General features: G+C 35.7%; 1 protein-coding gene across 1 annotated transcript in view; it reads right to left on the bottom strand.

Moving 5' to 3' along the window:
- Positions 1-14404, bottom strand: part of LHX4 (LIM homeobox 4) — an 87615-nt gene extending 73211 nt beyond the window's left edge. The window contains exon 1 of the mRNA XM_073642605.1: positions 14033-14404. Within this exon, the coding sequence (XP_073498706.1) occupies positions 14033-14111 (79 nt within the window). The 5' untranslated portion in view covers positions 14112-14404. The remainder of the gene's footprint in view (positions 1-14032) is intronic.
- Positions 14405-14915: the final 511 nt, after the last annotated feature.

Here is a 14915-nt window from a genome sequence, read left to right as displayed (position 1 = left end):
CCAGGGCAATGAGGGATTAGGATTAAGGTCAGATCATAATCTCACTCCCCCAAGATCTGCTCCAAAAGAATTAGAGTAAAATCTTCCAGTCGCTGAAAGATGCAGAACAGAAATACATCTTAAGAAAATGCTGCTGTTTATCTGTAATAGGATTGTGCCTAGTATTAAATACTGTGCAGTAAGCGTATACTTTCTATGAAAGGCTGCAATATGCTAATGGATTGGCAGATTGGTGTACATCTGTGAATGCACATATATAAATGAGCAGAGATCACTGCAGATACACAAACTATTCTCCAGAGAAGAACATCCGGTCACCTGGTCACCGAGCGTTACGTCATCTGAACATTCTATTCTATCCTCTGTTACAATGTTCACATGTTGCATTTTTGCTGCATTTTTTTTTTCTGCATGGAAAACCTGCTCTGTTAGTAGCAAAGAAGCTGCTTACAAAAAATCAGGTTTGGTGCAATTTTACAGCTTTCTTTGGTGTATGTTTGCTGCTTTTTTTTATGCAGATTACATATGTCATTTGTCTACAGTACACATTTAATAAAGTTAATTTTATTCACCATAAACACATCAAAAACGTGACATAAATGCAGCAAAAATGCACATTTTTATTTTACCCAACGTTTTTGCACTTTCTCATTGCTTTCTATGGTGAAAGAAGTGACATGTTGCAGATTTATAAAAAAAAAGCAGCAGTTTTCCAATTCAGTAAGGAAAAAAAAAAGCAAGTGAGTGCATGAGATTTTGGAAATCTCATAGCTTTTGCTGATACTGTAAAAAAAAAAAAGCTTTTAATATTTGCATCTTAAAAAAAAACGCAGCAAAAACGCAATGTGTGAACATAGTCTTATAGAAAATGAATGGGACATTTCCTAGCCTTCATTAAGGTTTTTCCAATTACTGAAGTTCTTTTTCTTTATTGACAAATACAGAGACTATTCCCATAGGGGATAAATGACCTTTTTAATATTATTATTATTATTATTATTATTATTATTATTATTATTATGTAGGTGCAACTCATAATTTAGCTCTTATGAAAAGTACAAAAAAAACAATATTATAGTAATTTAATTGGTTGTTCTAATACAAACTGGGATTGTAATTTTGTTTTCACTCGGGTTAATTCAGGGGCCCAAGAGGTAATTGGGCCACTTCCACCGACAAAGCAGGTGGAATCCTACATTATTATGAGCTACTAGACTAAAAAGGGCCCATATATTTTTCTTTCACAGGGGCCCTTTTCTGTTGGTGTCCGCACCTGGGTAAATTTATAGGGTTTCATACATTTCTGAGGATTCCCCCCTTATACCACTTCACCCAACAAGAGCTTGGAAGGAGCCAGGGCAGCCCTTTCTATTAACACCTTTTGCTTTTGGGTTACCATATAATGCCCAAACAATACAATCATGCAGTATACAAATATCGTAACCCTATAAATAAATTAGGCAAATAATCTAGAAACTATTCAGTTATATTTTCAGAAATTCAGATTGCAGTTCTCAAGCCATTACCGCCTTTAGAAATGTGTCTTCTCTCCCACCCCTTGTAGATGGAGGATGGCCGAGTGATACCAATGCTGGTTTCTTGTCTCCTTCATTTTCTTTACTAAAGGGTTATTATTCCCTAACCATAGGGAATAGGGGTTGGGAAAAATTTACTGATTGCTTTGCATACGCATCTCCACTTGATTCAAGACTGGACTGTGCAGAGACCATATCCTGGTTCCCAAGCCCCATTCTTGCTATGGCTTGGAGTCCCACCGGTCAGACCGCTGGCGATCAGTAATTTATCCCCTTTCCTTTGGAGATTGGTTAATTTACAATCTTACCAAATATTGCACGACTCGTTAAAGCGTTAAAGCGTTGATTGTGACTTGTAGGATCGCTACTTCCAATAGGTGGTGCTATAGAGTACAAGTCCTCTTTTTCTCCAAAGAGGCAATTTGCATATTAAATTTCACAGAGGAGCATTGCATGGCGAATAAGCCTCCTTACCTTGACATGCCAGAGCTGGTGTGTCACTCTCCATAAGGAGAAACGCTACCCCTTAGACCTCAATCTTAGCAATAATTCTTTAATGCCAGCTGCCAATGAAGGGGTGGAGTACGAGGGACTGGAGTAAGGTTTGTTAAGTACACAATGCCACCGCTCTTTATGAATTTGACGAGCGGCGGTCGCATGGCCCATCACGCCCCTGTCCCACCACAGCTACGCCCACTTTGTCAGAGTTTGGCAAAAATGGGATAAAAACACCAAAAGTCGCAAACAAGTTCCGCAAAAATGTTTAAACTTTTCAAAACTTTTTACGCCCTAATTTTGGAGCAGAAGCTTTAATGAATCAGAGCCAATGTCTTTTCCTTAAAGGTACTTGATCAGAACAGGCTGAATATAATCTACAGACAGTTACATGGTTGAGACATCACTGCTGCGCCCTGGATTGTAGGCTAAATTATGACAGAAGTCAAAGAATAGATGGCAGGGGTTCTCCACTATCAGAATCCATATGTTCAAACAACACAGATAATACTCCCCCTCCCCCGGTCCATCACCAGCTCTCTGATGCTACTCCAGTCTCTGTTTACAGGCTGCAGCAGTGACACTATGACTACAGCGCACCTCACGTCTGCAGCCAATCACTAAGCTAGTAGCTCATGCTGTCTACATCATCAGATCCACTGAGCTCAGTGAGTGGCTGCAGCGGTGAAGTACACGTTGGTTGTAATGTTACAGCCGCAGCCTATACCCAAAGACTGGAGTAACAGCGGAGAACTGGCACTGGACCGGGGGATGGTTTTGTTGTTTTCAAGTATGCAAATTTGAGTGCAGTTTTTTTTAAGGTGAAAAACCCCTTTAAACTAAGGTCACTGCCCCACTATCAGTATTTGGTCTGTATTTTTTTCTCAGCAGTGGAAGCCAAAACCAGGTGAGGAACAATCAGAGAAAAGGTATAATAGAAACAAGTCACCAATTCTGCATTCATCACCCACTCCTGGTTTTGACTCCCACTCCTGAGAAAAAATACTGACTGAATACTGATAGTGGGGCCGTGGCCTTACTCTGTAATTGGTAATGCAGCCATATTTGCTCTAAAAGTCCAAATTCACATACTGAACCGCTCCTTCTGGTGGTGTATTAATGAGTCAAAAGCCCTCCGTCACCTAAGAGCTCGTTCATACATTGAGTTTTACATGCTTTTTTTGTTCTGTACAGAAAAAAAACAAACAGTAATTTACAATTACAGAAAAATGTATGGGATTTCTAAAATGTCATTCTCATGGTGTGTTTTTCCCACCTGTGGGGCATTTTAAACAAAAAAAATAACACAGCAGGCCCCACAGGGGGGAAAAAACACACCATGAGAATGACATTCTTTATGACTTTTTGGTGCATTATTTATGCATTTTCTTTGGGTGCCCCCTTTTTTTTTGTCGTTTTTTTTTTCTTTTTGCTGCTAATCTATTTTAATTTAATTGGGAAAAAAACTGCAGTTAAAAAGAAGAAAATTAAATTAAAATAGATTAGCAGCAAAAAGAAAAAAAAAAACGACAAAAAAAAAGGGGCACCCAAAGAAAATGCATAATTAATGCACCAAAAAGTCATAAAGAATGTGCATTATTTCCACTGTGGTTTTCTGGCCATTGTCTGAGTTTTTCAAGCAGAAAACAAAATCATCAAGAAGCTATGTGTGAACATGTCCATCAGGTGCTATAGTGAGGCACTACTGTATGTTCTCCGATAATAGCATTGCCTCTAGGAGAGAACCCTATATAATACAGAATAATGGAGCATGCTACAAATGTTTCTTCACAGATGGACCCTAAGGCTACGATCCCACAAAGAGTTTCTTATGCTGCATATTTTCAAAATAATACAAGTAATCTGTTTTACTTAATAGGTGCAGAAATAGTGCAAACATCGACAACATCAAAAACTCACCAAAAGCTCATTGTGGGAACGTAGCCTAAAGCTCCATGTATTGTGCAGACTCTGTGTGCATTATTTTCCTGTAGATATCAAAGATCCCAGGCAGGTTGTGTCATATGAAAAATCTGTGCGAAAACAATACTACTTCAACAGGGTATTTCTATGGGACAACAACCCACATGAAATGTCATCCATGAGGACATCATGTAGGAAGATACACAGACAGCAGCCAGGCAACAGACAGCAGAGGAAACAATAGTTTAGGCTGTGTTCACATGTTGCGTTTTTGCTGCGTTTGTTTATGCAAATTTTAAGCTACCTTTTACAGTACCAGCAAAAGCTATGAGATTTCAGAAATCTCCTACACACACATGGAAAACTGCTGTGTTTTTGCAAACTGCAGTATGTCACTTCCTTTAGCATTTTTTCAGTGTTTTTTCACCCTTAGAAAGCAATGGGTAAGTGCTAAAACGCAGGGGAAAAAAAGCAGGCATCAGGTTTTGCTGCATTTTTGGTGCCAAAACCTAAGGAAGTCGTATCATCTTTTTTTTTTTGGGCACTAAACTTTATCAGCATGCACAAGAGACAATTAAAAAACGCAGCAGATGTGTAGAAAAAAGCAGCAAAACCTGCTTTTTGAACGCTGCTTCTTTTCTGCCAAGAGAGAAGGTTTTGTCTGGAGATGGGGACAGGAAGGAAGTGGGAAAATGATTAAAATGATATTGGGCAAAGCAGCAAAGCAGGCTGCATACAGGCAACACTGTGTATATGTAGTGATAATGGGCAACAATCTGTATATGTGATGATATTGGGCAACATTGTGTATATGTGCTGCTTTTTTACAGGAGAACCTGTCATAAGATTTAAAGTCAAGTTCCTATCAAATATTATTAATACTACTACTAGTATGCTAATATAATAATAATAGTAATATTATTATTATAATTCAATTATTATAATTATTATTCAAAAACTGAACTACTCGTATTTCCTCCCTCCACTAACCTTCCTATGCCCGATATTGCCATTTCCGTTTGTGGCTCAACCATTACTCCCCAGCAACAAGCCCGCTGTCTTGGGTCATTTTTGATTCAGATCTTTCCTTTACTCCTCACATCAAATCACTCGCTTGTTCATGTCATTTACACCTCAAAAACATCTCAAGAATCAGGACTTTTCTCACGTTTGACTCAGCAAAAACTCTTACTGTAGCTCTTATTCATTCTCGTCTGGACTACTGCAACTCTTTACTTATCAGTCTCCCTCTTACAAAACTCTCCCCTCTCCAATCCGTCCTTAACGCAGCAGCCAGGATCATATTCCTCGCCAACCGCTACACCGATGCCTCTCCCCTGTGCCAGTCATTGCATTGGTTAACCATCAAATATAGAGTTCAACTTAAACTTATCACGCTTACCCACAAAGCGCTCCATGCTTCAGTACCCCCCTACATCTCCCCCCTTGTCTCAGTCTACCACCCTACACGTGCCGTCCATTCTGCCAATGACTTAAAACTAAAATCCTCCATAATCCGAACTTCCCACTCCCGTCTCCAAGATTTCTCGCGTGCTGCGCCAATTCTTTAGAATGCATTACCCAGGACAGTTTGATTAATTCCCAATACCCACAGTTTCAAGTGGACCCTAAAAACCCATTTCTTTAGACTGGCGTATCGCCTCCACACACTATCTCTGTCCGTCCCAGTTGTTCGTCCCAGTTTTCCCCCATATTAAAATCTTCATTTTCAGGTTCATACCAACCATGCACATAATAGCCTCGGTCAGGACTGTACACATACTGGCAGGCGACCAGTCCATGTATTACTATTTATCCTATTTAGTATATCAAGGCTGCATTATACAATATATGTACATTCTACCTTTTGTGTCTCCCCCATTTCCTCGTAGACTGTAAGCTTGCGAGCAGGGCCCTCACTCCTTTCAATATGAGATATGCTTATTCTGTATTATCTGTGTATGTCCCCCCTAAAATTTGTAAAGTGCTGCGGAATATGTTGGCGCTATAAAAATTATTATTATTATTATTGTTGTTATTATTAATACATTATTTTAGTATTCCCTTAGAAAAACACCTTTCTTTCTAGATAAATCTCTGACACCATAATACTGGTATATATTGCATTATTTTCTTTCTGCTTCACAGGACAACCAGATGAAAATTACTGTGACCTCACATAAGGTTGCTGTAATCTGATGGTGAACACTAGGACTGTGCATGTGCGCCAGTATTAAACCATGTGATTACATAATTGCTGTTCAGAGAATTAAGAAAGTAGAGCTAAAGTATTATGAAACTCTCTGATAGAATATGTATTTATATCACATACATGTGTCTGTCATTCTATTTATCTGTTTATTTACTTTTTTCTCCAAGATATATATATATATATATATATATATATATATATATATATATATATATATATATATATATATATATATATATATTACATCAATCTAACTTATATCTACTCTATATTTATTTAACATTCTAATGATCTATCTAAATATTTCTATCTATATAAATCTATCTGTTTATCATCTCTATCTATATCAAATCATTATGTTTATGTCTTTATCAGTTCAAGAGAAAAAGTATGTGTTAGTTTGGGTGTTATATTGCCATAGCTATGTATGGTTTCCTATATCACTGCATGTGTTCCTGCTGAGATTATATATATAGAACCAGATATCATTATATATATATTGACCAACTGTTAGCTCTTTCATTATTACTTACAATTAATTGAGCATATAATGGAAAATTATCTAAAATATTGCAGCAATGTCAAATGCCATAGTTAATCATTTGTAACAGGTCACTTTATATACTGAATATTCAACCTTACTCACTTTGCTGCACACAGAATGTATATCTTTGTATTACTTTCCTAATTTCCATACAGTATTTTCATATTTACCATCCAAAACCTGCATACAATATAGGAAAATAAATTTTTTTTTGTGTGGTTTTAGCCATATTGGGAGCAGTAGGACAATCAATCAGGTGTCTGTTAATAAAAAATAATTTATAATAAATATACAAGATTCAAAAGTTAGGAAAATTTGAGTGCAAATAAATAGGAAATAACCTGATATAATGCAAGCCATGGTAAAACACATCTCTATTACACCCATCTGATTGTGCAAGCAACCCCCTATGACCTTATTGTGATCCTAGATCATTCCTATTAATAATACAAGAGAAGATACAATAGATAATATAGTATTGGTTGTACATGAATATTTACTATCAGCATATAATATAAAATAATGTGGTAATGCTATGCAGCCTGGACCATGATTTTTTTATTATGCTCTGGTAAGAAGATAGAATAAATTATATTTTAAACTCATAAAATCTTATGTAACTGTAGGGGCTTTTATGACATTGATTTCTGTAATAAATCTCTATGTCGTGACTGTACAAAAGTTATCTGCTGCCATTATAAAGTATATAGACAATAGTCAGTATATGGTGACTGGTGATGACACAACAGGTAACACTGCATGTCCACAGCCAGGAGCACTGGGAGATACAATCAGCTAATGAACCAGGGGGAGAGACACAGACGTCAATCAGTGTACATCTATAGGAAAAGGACAGAATAAACTGCATCCATCTATCTATCTATCTATCATCCATCTCATATCTGTCATATATAAAATCTATATATTTATTTATGTAACATTTATCTATCTATCGCATATCTATCTATCTATCTATCTATCACATATCTATCTAGAATATATCTGTCTATGCTTAAATGTGTATTCATAGATGTATATGTATTTGTTGTCTGTGTATTTTTAATATGATATATATATATATATATATATACATACACACACACACACACACACACATACATACATACACATACATACATGTTAACGTATAGGTAGATGATAGCCATGCCCTGTTTAGTATGTAATTATTTGTATTCTGAATCCCCTCTGTAATAATGAGCATAGTGCACACTCTGTGTGGTGTGGCCCCTGCTGTAGTGGAGACTCATAATATATCCATGAATTGTACCGGAGAACAATTTATGTGGCTGCTCAGTGCCCGCCTGCCAGGGAGTGATGGATGTCCTGGGGTGTAAAGGGCACTGGCCATGGGTAATATTCAGGAGCATCAGATACTATACACAGAGAGGAGTCTGCTACTGTGATCAGCTCCTATTACTAATCAGATAATGACCTGATGAATGTTTAATATTAATAAATATATATATATATTTGTATATAGGCATATGTGATATAGATAGATAGATAAATAGATAGACAGATCGATAATATATATGATAGAAAGATATAGACAGATAATATATCTGATAGATATAGATAGATAGGTGGATAGATAGATGGATAGAGTATTTGCCGCATAATAGCTGAGCCATTAGTAGTGAGCTGATATGGTGGGGTATTAATCAGTGGCCTGTAATTTCTGTATAAGACTGATAGAACTATGCACTTGTACAATGTGTACTGGAGACAGAGATTGATTGAAGTTTAGATACATGAAAACAAAGAAAACGAATATTTACATGACTGACATTTGTTCTGGAAATGAGATTGTTTCATCTTTAGTAGCTTCTCCAGTAATATAAAAACCAAACCATTAGATAAATAGAAGCATTTATAAAATAGAGAACAACAGAAATATTAATGAATAGAGAAGGTAATGGCTGCACTATTGATTACATCAAGAGAGAGATCGATTAATGGGCTAACTAACTATTCCACATAGGAAGAGATAATAATTAGGTAAATTAGAAAACGACACATACTTAAGAAAAGAACAAACAGCAGTCGAGAGATAAAGCGAGAGAGTGAGTGTGTGTATATATATATAGTGTGTGTGTATATATATTATGTGTATGTACATTTATATATATATTGTGTATATATATATAGTGTGTATATATATTATGTGTGTACATGTGTATATATATATATAGTGTGTGTATATATATTATGTGTGTATGTATATTATATATGTGTGTAATATGTGTGTGCGTATATATATTATGTGGGTGTACATATATACATATTGTGTGTGTGTGTTATGTGTGTGCATATATTGTGTGTGTGTAATATGTTTCATCCTGTACAGTTTCTAGCTACCAAATGGGTGTATTGAATATATGAATATATTGTCTCTGGTTATAGAGTCTATTCATCATACATCTTCATCAGCTGTGTGTGTAGTAGACCTGAACACATCATATCATAATATTAATGCTGATTTTACAGTCTTTTAAATAGATTTGTATTATTTTAATACATAATGCATTAGCATGTATGTATGTAAATCTCTATATACGTATCTATCAATTTATACATCTAGAAAAAGTTTCAAAATAATGTTTAATAACAATAAGTTCAGCACGCATTACATCAAGTAAAAATATATATACCATCTATGTGTGTGTGTGTATATATATATATATATATATATATATATAAATATTTATATTTATGTACTAGTTTTTTTTTTCCCTATGTATATGTATGAGGAAGGTTGCTGTTTGGATATACACTGACAAATGCATTGGGTTTGCAATTTATACTGCTACAGTGCTGCTTCCACTCTCAATATATATATATAGGTACAACATAGATAGATAGATAGATAGATAGATAGATAGATAGATAGATAGATAGATAGATAGATAGATAGATAGATAGATAGATAGATAGAATATATACACACGACTTTCTACTTTGCTTTACATCTTGTGTCTTCCTTTGTTTATATCTGAGGATTATAACATGGTAGCAGAATGCTCCTAGTACAGGTATATAATATGTAGATATATAATATGGAGGGTTTAGGAATAACTTGGAGGGAAGTAGGACTGGCAGGAGCAGGCTATGTGCTACATGTGATCTATGTGATATATGGGAGCAGCTCCCTGCACTTCACCTCTGGGTTAATATCCACGGAAATAGGAGAATATGATGTCAGGACTCCAGAAACTCATTTCCACTCTACAGATAAAAAGATCAACATTTTTCAGAGTTTCCACTGGAGAAGAGACGACAGCCCAATTCTCCCGATCACTAATCCCTGCAGTTATCTCCTGCTAATCATCACTACTACAGGGCGGACACTGGACAGTCAGGGGTTAAATATTTCAGGACGAATCTTACCATTCATATTAGAGCCATAAAGAGACAATTCACAGTATATTACCTTGTCATACAGAAAAGATTAACTAATGAGTATTATTTTTTTTTTTCTTGTAATCTAAATGAATTTTAATTACTGACTTATTCACCTGCTTTTATACTTTTTTTTTTTTACTATTTTTAATACATTTATTTATTTTCTTATTATCACTTCTTATCCTTACTATTTTTTATATACTACATGTGACTCAGTTGACGTTTTTATTCATTTTTAACGTTTACATTGCATTATTTTAGACATTATTTATTAGACATTATCTATTTATTATTTTTAGACATTGTTTATTAGACATTATTTATTATTTTTAGACATTATTTATTACTCTTTATTATTTATTATGATGTGTATTATCTCTGCTATGTTGATATTATTTCATTTATTATCTATTGTTGTTGTTATTATCAATTTTCAACTACTATTCCCAACTTTTATTTTTACGCTTATGTCATTCCATAAAAGATCAGACACTTGTATAACTTTTTTTTTTTTTATTTGCTTTTGTTTTCGATTTGCATTAACACTTTCTATAGCTTTGAATAACAAGAAACAAAGATCGGGTGCAAAATATACTGATTCATAGATGACTTCATAGATTTGCTTTCAAAGAACAATTTTCTCATCTCTTCCCAATTAGAATAATATATAATACTTTTTACACCAATACTTTCCATACATTATTCGTTTTTCTATAGTAATTTTGTACAGAATAACATGATTCAAATATAAATCAGATGCTATATTTTGCCTCTCTCCACTATGTGACAGTCAAGATTACTGTACCATTGGTTTCATGGAAGTTTCATTCATTTACTACTGGATTATAAAATACTGAGAGATGGGAAACTCAATCCAGTGTTTTATACAGATACTTAGACAAAGTAAAGACAAATCATCATCAGATCTAGAAGAATGAAAAGAATCTATCTATCTAATTATCTATCATCTATTCCATATATATTTATTTATATATATATTTATCTATTGACTATGTTCTATCAATCAATCTATCTCATATATGTATCAGTATGAATTTCATATCCATCTTTATATCAAATTATCTATCATCTATGTTTTTATATATTTCGATATATCTATTGTCTATTTATATCTATCTATCATCTTAAATCTATCTATATATCTAATTATCTATATATAATCTGTTCTATATGTCTTTATCTATTTACTGTCTATATTCTATCTACTATATATTCTGCCCTTTATCTGTCCGTCTATTTATCTATCCGTCTGTTTATCGATCTATCTATCTATCTATCTATCTATCGATCTATCGATCTATCTATCTAGGTAGCTAGCTAGTAATCTGTCATCTCATATCTATCTGTAGTCTCTTAATGAATCGTTCAATTCAGTCCACAGCAATTCTCATTTAAATCATAAATACAGTAGATCTCAGTGATCATGTAAAGGATGATGAGACTTATAATTCTGCAAGTAAAAAAACGATAATATTAACTTCCATTACTGTTACAGGTAGTGAGTGACTACAAATGACAAAACACCAGATCTCTCCAGCATTGGGATGTAATTCTCTAGATTGCGCCATAAAACATCCTTATTCCTAAATGATGCTCCTATTACTCCAGTTACTGTGAGGATACAAACAGGCACAATTCAATTACACCAACTTGTTCTGCTCCGAAGGACAATAGACATAATTGTCAACACCTCCACTTAACCCTCTTCAGAGGACCCTGTGGAGACCACTCAATCCCTGACCTTACTCAATAAATTCGATGCCCACTGTCACTACTAATATATCCAAGGCAGGACCATTCTCCTACACCATCTGAATGTTTAATTGTATCAACGTTATTTTATATGGACTGTATAGAAACTTCTATTCCATCAGTAACAACCTTTAGTCTATGAGATGTATAGAAACTTCCATTCTGTTATCAACACCTTATAACAAATGGGTTATATAGGAACGTCCATCCTGTCAGTGATCATCAGAGCTGCATCTATGGGTCATGTAGAATGTTTATTGATGTCAATGCTACATTATATCTGTTATGCTGAAACTTCCATTTCATCAGTAGCAACTAATATTTTATGGGTTCCATATGATCAGTAACACCCTATATTCTATGAGTTCCATATGATCAGTAACACCCTATATTCTCTGGGTTCCATATGATCAGTAACACCCTATATTCTATGGGTTCCATTTGATCAGTAACACCCTATATTCTCTGGGTTCCATATGATCAGTAACACCCTATATTCTATGAGTTCCATATGATCAGTAACACCCTATATTCTCTGGGTTCCATATGATCAGTAACACCCTAGATTCTATGGGTTCCATATGATCAGTAACACCCTATATTCTATGAGTTCCATATGATCAGTAACACCCTATATTCTCTGGGTTCCATATGATCAGTAACACCCTAGATTCTATGGGTTCCATATGATCAGTAAAATCTTCTATGATATATAGAAACTTCCATTCCGACATGTATATCTTATATCGGTTATTATGTGAACTTTCACGCTATTAGTACTGCGCTTTATTCTCTGCATTATAAAAAAAAGTTCGTTTTCATCAGTGATTCCCAATATTTTATATGGTCCATATAGAAACGTCCATTTTATCAATATTATGCAATGTTCTGTTCGATAATAATTTCCTATATTCTATGACCTATACAGAAAGTTTCATATAATCAGCAGTATCCTGCATTTTATAGATTATCTAGTAACTGCTATTTCATTGGTATTCTGCCATATTCGGTGGTTAATATAGAAGTTTCCATTTAATCAGTAATACCCTATATTCTGTGGGTTTGATATAAACTTCCAATCCATCATATGTATTGTTCTAAGAATGACAGAAGCACGTCTATATATAAATATCTATATGAGTCTGTGTTTATATATATATATGTATATATATATATATATGTGTGTATATATATGTGTGTGTATGTATATATATATATATATGCGTGTGTGTGATATGTGTGTGTGTATATATATATATATATGAGTGTGTGTATATATATATGTGTGTGTGTGTGTGATACATATGAATGTATATATGAGTGTGTATATATATAAGTGTGTGATACATATGAGTTTATATATATATATGAGTGTGTAGATATATAGATATATATATAAGTGTGTGTATATATATGTATGTGTATAAATATATATATCAGAGTGAGATATATATGTGTGTATGTGTATATATATATATGTATGTGTGCGTATGTATATATATATATATATATATATATATATATATATATATATATATAAAATAGAATATAGTAAGTTGAATTCCATCAGTATTATCCAATGCTCTATAGATTATTATACATTTCATTAGCTTTATCCAATGTACAGTGCATGGGTTATACAGAAAAGTCAATTTCATCAGATACATAGAAAGTCCCATTTCATCATTAATCCCTATTTGGAAAGGTTAGGCTATGATCAGTGATTTCTATCATTAGTAACCATTACCTTTCCTCGCTATTGGCGCTGCAGAGGGTGAGAGATGCTGCAGGTGAGAGGTGATCACCAGGAAAGTTTGCAATAAACTTTCTTTTGGGAGACGGGGGTATATTTGGGTTGGTTTGGACTGGAGGTCATGGAGGAAGCCCATCACCATGATCCCTATCACTTCCAGGGGGCTGAGTTCCATCTCCCTGACCTCCAGCACCCCCTGACCCCTGCCCTTTCTAGTCTATGGGGGAGGAAGGTGGGGGGTGTCAGGTATCTGCAGGCTGCATCCCCTCCAGCCCCCATCATGCTGTGCATCCCACTCCCTGCAGCATCCCAGCCCTCCATACTGCCAGAATTCTTTATTATTAAATCAATGAATGAGGAATAAAATGCCTTACGTTGCATTGGCAGCCCAAGAATTTCTGGAAGCCCCTTGACAGATGCATCTGTGGCCAGCGCTGCTGAGCTCTGCATCATTTTATGGAGACGTCGCTGTAGAAATATCAGACGAAATGAGAAGGGAATAATGATAATAATGGAATATATAAAGGGACCAGGAGGAGGAGGCAGAAGAGGAGGCTGCGCTGTCAGGAGGCAGAGGCTGGGGGCAGCAGGGCTGCTGAGGCGGGCATGGGTGCAGCTGACAGGTGGCTGGATGGCGGCGCTGTGGCCTGGCTGCTCCTGGAGCTGCTGTCCCGGGCTGCTCTCCGGGCTCCGGGCTCAGTGATGCTGCAGCAGCTCCAGCCTGACTGCCACTTACTCCCCGGCCAGTTTGATTCATTCACACTGCAGGAGCTGCCGTGACGTCACTGCCCACCGGGTTACCACGCCCACCTCAGCCAATCACATACGAAGGGGCGTGCCAGTCAGGTCCGTAAGTATCTATCAAGAAAAGGCGTGGTTTGTTTTAAAGAGGCGTGGTCTTTTATTAGCCACACCCCACGGGATACAAGTGCGGCGGCAGCAGGTGTCTCGTCTCATAACGGAACTGTTCTCCTTCCTGCAGACCTTGGTCAGAGCTGGGAAGTGACGAACCCGCTGCTGTGCAAAGCCAGGGCTGGAGAAAAGCTTCCTCGCTGCACTGTAAGTGCAATGGAAAGGAAGCAGTTAAAGGGGTTATCCACTTTTTTTTTTTTTCCTTTACAATTTTTTTTTTCTGTTGCATCATGTGGCTTTCACAACCACTTTGATGTGGTCTGTGGTCATAAATCAGCTGAGGTCAGAAAAGACAAAAGACTTAGAAATTCTCCCACTGGACAGAGCTCACTGATAGATTCTCAG

Source organism: Phyllobates terribilis, unplaced genomic scaffold, assembly GCF_046119375.1.
Source record: "Phyllobates terribilis strain yellow unplaced genomic scaffold, ASM4611937v1 Scaffold_8__6_contigs__length_399053987, whole genome shotgun sequence".
NCBI classification, from domain to species: Eukaryota; Metazoa; Chordata; class Amphibia; order Anura; family Dendrobatidae; genus Phyllobates; species Phyllobates terribilis.
This window is presented reverse-complemented; position numbering and strand designations above follow the sequence as displayed.